The sequence below is a fragment of the Echinops telfairi genome, unplaced genomic scaffold (genome assembly GCF_000313985.2).
Source record: "Echinops telfairi isolate 266 unplaced genomic scaffold, ASM31398v2 ScPeMD7_655;HRSCAF=1070, whole genome shotgun sequence".
NCBI lineage: Eukaryota > Metazoa > Chordata > Mammalia > Afrosoricida > Tenrecidae > Echinops > Echinops telfairi.
In genome coordinates this window covers 33,865,924-33,875,183 of record NW_022104553.1, presented here as the reverse complement: position 1 = coordinate 33,875,183, position 9,260 = coordinate 33,865,924, and the positions used below count along the sequence as shown (strand labels likewise).

General features: G+C 61.0%; 1 protein-coding gene across 2 annotated transcripts in view; it reads right to left on the bottom strand.

Moving 5' to 3' along the window:
- Positions 1–6,040: 6,040 nt before the first annotated feature.
- Positions 6,041–9,260, bottom strand: part of ARHGAP33 (Rho GTPase activating protein 33) — a 13,344-nt gene continuing 10,124 nt past the window's right edge. For both annotated transcript variants that reach the window (XM_045292919.1, XM_045292920.1), the window contains exons 20-21: positions 7,779–8,465; positions 6,041–7,685 (exon numbers count right to left, since the gene is read on the bottom strand). In XM_045292919.1, the coding sequence (XP_045148854.1) occupies positions 6,424–7,685; positions 7,779–8,465 (1,949 nt within the window). In that variant the 3' untranslated portion in view covers positions 6,041–6,423. The remainder of the gene's footprint in view (positions 7,686–7,778; positions 8,466–9,260) is intronic.

Sequence of the window (9,260 nt, the reverse complement as noted above, 5' to 3'; positions counted from 1 at the left end):
CCCACCTGGCCCCAAAGCCCCCTTCTCCTCTCAGACCAGGCTTGCTCTGTTGCTTCTGGTCTAGCCTCTAGAGGTCCCATCTTCCATTCCCTTCTGCCCTCGTGAGACCTTCAGCTGGCCCCTGCCTGGAAGGTGAGGCCCCAGCCCGCAGATGCCCTGGCTACTGCCTTGCCTCCCTGTGGAGCTGGACTCCTTTGGGGATCCAGAAACCCTGGTGGGCCGGCTGCATCAGCTGGCCATGGCTGGCCGTCGGGCTAGGTTCTCCCCAGACTCGTGTGGAGAGGTTGAGGGTCTTATAGCCGGATCATCGCCGGCAGGGGAATCATGGGACCATATGAAGGACATGGCTTTGGTGGGCCTGTCAGCAATTGTGCACCTTTGATCTGCAAGGCTCTGTGGTCTGTGAAGGACTTTATAAGTGATTGCTGTACCCAGGGACCTCCCTGGATAGAATACACAAACCTCTCTGCACAGAGACTTTGGAGAAGCTTAATACCACCAGGCTGAAAAAGGCCAAAGGCCAACTATCCAATCGACTCATTAAATGGACCTGGTTCAATTTCCTTCAGCTTCAACTTCAACTTGCACATGAGCAGTCGAGGGTCTAAGGATGAACATGAGTACGTCCCACTTGCATTTTGAGACCACTTGGAGAACGGACGTGACACTTGGACGCATACTAGTGACGTAGGACCAGTAGGGTCGTGCGATGGCGTCAAGGATCTCACACATGGAAAAAAGCAAGAAGTCGTTCATGAGAAAGAAAGAAAAGACCAAAGTGGATGGCAGACGAGCCCCGGAAGCTGGCCCTTGCCATCGAGTAGCTAAAGGGAACGGAAGAAATAGCAAAGTAAACGGACGGACCAGAAAACTTCCAAAGCACCTCAAGAAGACAAAGAATGAAAAATAAAAATAAAAAAAGGCAAAGAATGCAGGGATACAGGGCTGGAGGCAGACGGCAAGAGGTTGGAGGATCAGGGATGGATGATAGTGGGGGAGTGGATGGAACAGGTAGAGGTGGGGGCTGCAAAGGAGGTTGCACCCTGGATCCCGTCCCTAGAGCCAAGGTGCAAAAGTGAGTGTGGGAGCTCTCGTGATCAAATGCCGAGTTGGCTTTTCTGGAAGAATTGGAGACTGGCCTGGAGTCAAGGCTGAAGTTCCCCCGTTGAGTTCGCATCAGGCTGGAGTTAGCTGAAGTCCACATCATCTCAGCCTTTGGAGATGTGTGTGCGCTTGTTACACCTCTGGGCTGAGGGATGAGTGGGCTTGGTGATTCCCAGAGCACTGTGCGGCAGCCCGAGGCATCGTTTCAGAAACCGGAGGCTGCGGGTTCCAGGGGTACAGGGCCACCCAGTCCAGGAGGGACTGTGGAAGTCAGGAGCTGCCGACTGAAGGCTTGGATGCAGGCCACACGGCTGTGTCTTGTCAGGGAATCTCTCGAGCTATTGCTCTGTGGCCTCCAGCACGTCTGCCCCTGGGAGGATGGGGAGCGGATGGTGTGGAGTCCTGCAGCCCCTCAGTTGGCCAGGCAGATGGGGAGGACTGGGCTCTGGCTCTCAGTGCTGTGGAGCCAGAGTCCCGGGTGCGGAGAGGGAGTGGTTGACTCTGTTTCCCTATATGCTGTATCCCTTCCCGCCGCAGCACCCAGCCCCTCTCAGACCTTCCCCCAATCACAGATGGGCATAGGGGGCCTTTATCCCCCATGCCTGGATTCAAAATGTTTGCCAGAAGCCTGAATTTTTGGCTTGGCTACATTCATTTGGTCGTTAAGTTTTCCTTGACAGCTTTCCATGTATAGAAACTAGCCATGTCGCCCCTGTAGCTCTTTTGAATTTAATACATAAAACAAAAGGGGGAAATGTGGGAAACTAACAAATGTCGTTCCCGCAGATTCTCCCCTCACAGCTATGCTGCCTTAAAGTGAGCACATGGTTGATTCTGTCTCCCTGTAGATCTCCTCCCAGCCCCGCTCATCCCTTCCCCCAATGCAGGTATTGGGCTTCCTCACCTGTGAGCTCAGGGACTTTACTGTGATTCCCACCCACCTTGTGGTATGTAACTCCCGAATATGCATGACTAATGGCTACCTATAAAACCCCAAAGCAATAAAGACACCCCCTCCTCCGGTCCTCCTTCAGCACCTCCACGTGGACCATCAGAGAGGCTGAGGTGAGCATGCTACCATGACATGCGTCCGACTCCTTTCTTTTACTCTCTCCCATCTCTCCTATTCTCTAGGCCTTTACGCTAATCTTTATATATTACAGCCGTGCAATTGCGCCTGCCAGACCCGCGATGATTTGTTAGAGCTCCCTGTCCCTCACAATCCCCCTTCCCCTCGCCGGTGACTGTCCTTTCCCCTGGTCCCTTTTGTCCTCTCAGGTAACTTCTCATCTCCATGTGACTCTCCCCCTTCTCTTGGTGCCTCCCAATGCCCAGCGACTCCATGCTGCCACCCTTTGTCCCTGGTCCCTTCCCTTTCTCCCGGAAGCAGCAGTCAAGAGATTAAATGACCCACTGCCTCGGGTCAATCTGCTTCAGGAGACCTCTTTAACATGTTGAAAAGCAAGGATGTTACTCTGAGGACTAAGGTGTGCCTGACCCACGTCATGGTCTTTTCAATCACGTCCTATGCACGTTGGCCATCGAATATGGAAGACCGAAGTATGGATGCCTTGGGATGACCGTGTTGATGAAGGGTACGGAAAGGACCTCGGATTGCCAGGAGAGCAGACACATCTGTCTTAGGAGAAGCACAGCCAGATGCCCCCTTGGCGGTGAGGACGGTGCCACTTTGTCTCACGTACTCAGGACCTGTTAACCGGAGGGCCCAGGCCCCGGAGAAGGACATCATGCTTGGTAAGGCAGGGCAGTGACAAGGAGGAAGGCGTGATGAGAGAACTGACCAGGGGCTGCAACCCTGGGCTCAAATGTAAGATCAGTGGTGAGGATGGCGCAGGACTGGCAGGGCTTTGTTCTGCTGTGGCCAGGGTCGCTGTCCATGGGAACTGATTTGACAGCACCTTATAACACCCACCTTCTCTCGGTCCCCTGCTGCCGTCGTCGTCGATCTGAGGCCATAGCTCAGGCACCTTCTTGGGCTGCAACCTGGTGGGGACGCACCTGCTGCAGGTGGCCTATGTTTGGATGACCGGTGGGCTTGCACATCTTGGGACTGGGCTGAGCCTGTGGTGCCAAGCAGAGCTGGGAGCTGAGCCAGTGGCCTGGGTGGGAGCGGGGGGCATCCGAGCCAGCACTACCTCCCCTTCCCCAGCCTTCTGTTACAGCTCCCTCTGATGCACTTGTGCTTGCCTATGAGCTGAGTTGGTCCTCACTGAATTGCGGGGCAAACATCTCCAGGCACTGTGGTCCTCCGTCCACCATGGGGCTAGGACAGCCCACCAGGCACTCTCTACTCCATAGCCCACTGAGTCATGGCTCCCAGTGACCTCAGACCACCCTTAGCCTGCCATTTGTCTCAGAGCACTGAGGCCAGAGAATATGGGGAGAGCCCCCCCAAAGGCCAGCCTTGGAGTTTGAGCAGGTAAGTGGGAGAGGATGGGGGGGTGGAGTCTGACCCTGCCCTCTCCGTGCCTCACGCCCACACTTCCCACTCCCCCACCGAGCAGCCCGTGGTCACTGGGAGCTGCTGTTGTCCCAGGACAAGTCAGATCACACCTCCCAAAGCGCAGTAAGAGGCGGCTTCCTCCTACGCCTTGCAGAGCCCTTGCCTGGCTGGCCAGCAGGTCTCTGCAGAAAGCCCAGCTCTCCTCACTCAATCCAAGTCTCTGGCCCACACCCTCGCCCCGTCCCCAGGCCCCAGCCCCCTGTGGAGGGCCCCCCTGACCCTGAAGGTATTCCCCAACCCCCTTTCCCAAGCCCACTGGCCTCCTGCCTGCCTGCCCAGCCCACCAACTCAGCCTTCATACACAGAATCTTCATGCCGGGCCTGCACCCGCTGGGAGTCCTCCCGCTGGAGTGACAGTGGCCCCCCTCTAAGGGGCACCTGCTGTGTGCTATGAGTGTCAGGGAGGAGGCAGGTGTGGGAAAGGGCACTGGCAGGCTGTGTGACACTGTGACTGTGCCGCCCTTCAGCCCCTGAGCACAAGCAGTGCCCACCCCAAGTGGGTTGGGGCCTCCATGGGAGCAGCCTGCGCTCTCAGCTGGTTGCCACCATTGGCACCTGTCAGGCCTGGCCTCCCTGCATGTGCTGCGCACCCCACCAGGACCGAGGGAGGTGGGCTGGGGCCAGGCCAGTGCTTCCTCCTGCCTGCTGCTGCTGTGGGGGAGCTCTGGGGTGACTGTGAGCCGGCTCGCACGTCACAGTGGTCTCACTCCCGGGCTGTACAGCCTGTGTGATCAGGCCTGGAAGATGGGCACTTCTGCAACAGCGACTGCAATCCAGGACACCCCGGGGAGTCCCCACCCCATCTGTCACCCCCCCGCCCCCGGCCCCCCACCCCCCCCCCCCCCGTGCGCTCGGTCCCACAGCCACTGGCCCACCAGCCCCTTGGGCTCCGCAGGCCACAGCAGTGCTGGGACTGCCCCAACTGCCTCCATGGCTGCCACTTGAGCTGATCTGTGGGGGCACAGCCACACCACCTCAGCCCTCTCGTTTCTGCATCCTGGCCCAGGTGGTCCTGGTCAGGGGGCGAGTGTGCCCCTGCCCAGGGAAGTGCAGCACCCATTTGGATCCTGCTGGCCCACCAGACAGAAACTATAGAAACTAACCATGTCCCCGGTGTAGCTCTTTTGAATTTAATACATAAAGCCAAAGGGGGAAGTGTGGGCTGAGGTCAAGGCCCTGTTGGAGACAGCGGACAGCCCAGCTCTGGATGCCTGGTGCAGGCCGGGCCGGGCCTCGGGTCTGCTGACCGCCAGTACTCCGTGCTGTGGTGGAGGCCATGGCTCAGGGGTGGGAAAAGTGGGCAGGGGCTGGATGGTAGCTATAGCAGGGCTTATGTCCCCCAGCCCAGCCATAGGACCTGGATCCTGAGGTGAGCTGACCACTCCTGGAGGCCTGTGCCCCGTGTGGGCCCCTGGCGCTGTCCCATCCCAGCTAGGAGCCACGGTGGGGATGAGAGGACAAAGCAGTGGTGGGGCACCTGGACAACCCTCTACCCACACAGGCCCCAGTAAGTCCTGAAACATAGGTCCTCATAGGAGCCAGAGGGGCACAACAAGGGACTCAGAGAGCAACTGGGGTGTAGACAGCACCCCCCCACCCCCACCCCCCGCTGCTGAGACCACAACCAGGGCTCACCTGCTGCCTCGGAAGTGCAATTCAATGGTGTGCACGTCTGAGCCCCGTGGGACTGGCTCTACCTAACTGTTCCAGCCGCTCCAACCCCTACTATCACCAAGTGCCTTGGCTGCTGCTTTTTGGACCAGTGACACCCCCACTCCCATCCCCCTCACTGGCCTGTGTGCCCGTGTACCCCAGGAGTCAAGATTCAGTCTCCGGGGGATTTGTGAAGCTGCCGGAGGGAAAATTCTCCGCCAAGATTCAGCCCCTGAAGGAGCAGCCATAGCACACAGGGTGGCCCCCCAGGACCGCAGCCCTGTGAGCCCCGCCCACCGGGTGACCAAAGCAGGCATCCTTTACCCTGGGCGGCTGCTGGCAGGGAAAGGCATGAGGGCATCTGAGCCAGGGGACTTGGCATCCATGCCCATCCCCGCCTTCCCAGGTCCCGTGGCCACGGAGGGGCGGGGGGCAGGGGGTAAGCTTGTTTTTTCCCACTGCAGGCACCCAGCACTGAGCTGAGCAGAGGGGCTCCCCTCAGCCTGTGCAAGTGAGCCATGGGGTCCAGAGCAGGGGATCCCGGACCACCCCCCTCATCCCTTCCTACTGGAGATCACAGCAGAGCTGCAAAATGGATTCCAACCCCAAGCAGGTGCAGCAGAGTCCCACTTCTGACACAGACCCTCCGCAGGGCCCTCATGGCCCTGTCTCTGCAGATCCCACCCCACACCCCTGCTCATGGCCGCTCCCCGGAGGACAGAGAGGGAGGAAGCAGCCACCTTGTTGTCCTTTGTTGACTGAGCCTGGTCCACCTTTTCACCATTTTATTCATTCATTGTCTTGGTTGTTTAGTCCAATGTGTGTGTGTGTGTGTGTGCATGTGTGGTGGGGGGATGTGGTGGGGTGGGTGGGCAGGAGTGGTGTCCCTAGCTCCTTGTGCACAGAAAGGGACACACTGAGGGCTCCTGGAGGGTGAAGGTGGAGAAGAGGGGTAGGGGTGCCCTTCAGCTGAGGGCAGGGAAGCCAGGGTTACGGTTGAAGAAGGGTTTACATCAGAAGCAGGTTACAAAGTGAGAAAGCTGGGCAGGAGCTCAAGAAAATACAAAATACAGGTTGGGGTGGGGCCAAGACCCTGTAAAGGGGGAGAACGGGAAGGACGCCCCCCACCCCCCAGCTCTGGCTCAGCAGTAGCTCCTGGTCTGGCCCTCTGAGTGGAGGGACCAGCTGGGAGTGGGGTAAGGGGGTGGGGGGCCAGCCCCCTCACCTCCTTGGCCCCCATTCCTATACAAAGACCCTCGGTGGGGCACGCCCCCTCTCCCATAGGCTGGTGGGGCTGCTCTGTAGAGCAGGAGAGGCTCGGGGGGTGCCCAGGGGCCAGGTACCCTGTGAGGAGTGCGGGGGCACCAGGGCGCCCGCTGCTTCTGTGGGAGGCGGGGCACTGGGGGCCCAGGATCTGAGCGGCTTCTGGGGTGGGCAGGAGGGGAGGAGGAGCAGGAGGAGGCAGGTGAGGGCCCCCTAGGCCCAAGAGCCAGGTTGACATAGAGGGGCTCTGGCCTGATAGGGCGGCGGGCAGGGTGCTGGGGGGCTGAATAGCTGAGGTGGTTGGAGGGGAAGCAGGAAGGCGGGGGTGGGTAGCTGAGCATGAAGTCGGGGGACCTGTGGAGTGGCGGTGACTGGCCAAGCATGCCATAGGAGGCACCCAGCCTGTCAGGGGGCATCGAGCGAAACGGACTCCAGGGCCGGGTGGGGGCAGAGTAGGGGGGCCCCTCCCCAGCCCCGATCTCATAGTACAGGTTCTCTGCCCTGTCGAGTGGCGCAGGGGCGCCCAAGGGGCTTCTCCACACAGGGGCTGGGGAGCTGGGTGGGAAGGAGGGAGGGCCCAGGGGGTACATGCCTGGCTTGGGGACCCTGAGGAAGGGTGGTAGGCACTCCCGGGGGGCTGAGGAGAAAAAGCCCGGTGCAGGGACCTGTGAGGGCCCAGGGCATGGTGCCCGGGCTACTGGTGCTGGCGCATCCCTGCACGCCGTGCCCGTTCTGAGCTGGGCATTGGCCTGGATGGGCCCTCGGGGACCCCTTCTGGTGGCCCCGGTGGGATTCTGGCTCCACCCCAGGCTCCCCTCGCTCTGCTGCCTCGGCAGGTAGGGCGGAGGTCCTGGGGCCCAGGCACCCAGGTGAGCTAAGGGGCTCGGGGGCAGCCCACTTCCTGGCATCCTGGGGGACTCCCCACCCACCTCCAGGGACAGTGAACGGCGGAAAGGGGAGCGAGGGGCAGTGGGGGTGTCCCCATGCTCCTGCTGGCTCTGTGTCTGGGCCACCTGCTGAGCCCGCTCAGCCAGGGCCAGGGCCATGAGGCGTGCTGGGTTCTTGGGGGGTGGAGGCGGAGCCCCCCCAGGGCGCAGGAGGGTCAGGGGTGGGGGCAGCAGCGGAGAAGTCGTACCAGGGCCTGTAGAGAGAAACGGGAAGCGGGGTGAGTCAGGGCCAGGCGCAGCCTCCGAGACCGTGAGGAGGTCTGGGGGGCCCAGCAAGACTTCCTTACCGTGCTGGCCCTGGGGGGCCCGGGGCCCGGGGAGTGGCAGCTTGCTGCAGATCTCCTGGTGGCATGGGCCACTCAGCTGGGCCTCAGCCCCGCGCAGCAGCATGGGGAGGAGATGGGGGCGCAGGCTCAGGCTGGGGCTGAGGGCTGGTGGCAGGGGGGGTGATGGGGTGACTGAGGCAGGTGTCCCCCCGGCCCCTAAGAGCTCCAGCACAGCAGGGGGCACTGAGACAGCCAGGGGTTCGGAGATGTCCAGGGCGGTGGATGAGGCAGGGCTAGCGGGCGCTCGGGGTGAGAGGGCCTGGGGGACTGCCCTGGGAGGGAAGGAGGAGGCAGAGGCTGGGGGTGCAGGGCTGGCTGGAGGCGCAGGGTCCCCTGGGGTGGGGCTGCTGCAGCGGAAGGTCAGGGGGTCAAAGTCGAGCCCCCGGAGCCCCTCCAGGCAGCGGGGTGGGCTGAAGTCTAGCTCGTCGCCGTCGTCGAGCCAGGCTGAGGTGCGGTGTGAGGGTGACTGGGAGGGTGCCCCGAGCCCGGGTGCTGAGGACTGGGAGGAGGAGGAGGAGGAGGTGGAGGAGGAAGAGTCCGAGGAGGAGGAGGTGGACAGGCTCTCGCAGGAGCCGGCAGGGGCTGGGCCCACGGGGAAGGTATCACTGCTGGAGTGGGGTCTTCGCAGCCGGTGCAGCCTCTGGAGGCCTGGAAGAGAGGGTGGGGTGTTAGGGCTCCACAGGCCCGCCCCCCCTCCGTGAGGGAGAACAACGCCCACAGCCCAGGCTTAAGGAGGAAGGCAGAGCTGGGCGGGCTCCCGGGGGAGAAAGGAAGGAGCCCGTGCACACCGAGAAAACTCTTCAGCAAAACAAACAGCCAAGCCAGACCCAAAGGCAAGAACCAGGCCTGCCAGCCCTGAGGGTGGGGGGCACAAAGACCAACCACCAGGATCTGCCCCCACCACCGCTGGGAGCCCAGAGGGTGACAGCTAGCCTGGGAGACTATGTGGGCCTTGTCTTTGGCAGTTGAAAGGGGCAGAGTCTACAGACCCCCTCTGCCACCCCTGGGCCTGTGGGCGAGCAGCCTCCCAGCAGTGCGGCTGCAGCAGGGACTGCTCAGAAAAGCCCCCAGGGCAGCGGTAGGAGGAAGAGGAGGAGTCTGTACGACTGCTCATGAAGGGTTCCTCGTGGTAGCGGCCACAGCCCCACACAGCAGTGGGGTGGAAGTCCCATAGGAGGGGACAGCCCTCTTCCTCTGCTCCTCTGTAATGCTTTGAAAATGACCAAACGGAACAAGATGTGACCTACGTACGTATGCACACACACGTGCTGGAACCTGCAGAGCAGGTCAGTTAGAGGCTGCCTGGGCAGGGGAGGGCAGGAGCTCACAGATACAGGCTCTGGCACGTCTGGTAGTGGTCAGTAAGCCCAGAGGTGGCCATTCTATTGCTGCTTTTTTTTTTTTTTTTTAATAAAAAGAACAAACCCACAAAAGACTGTTTGG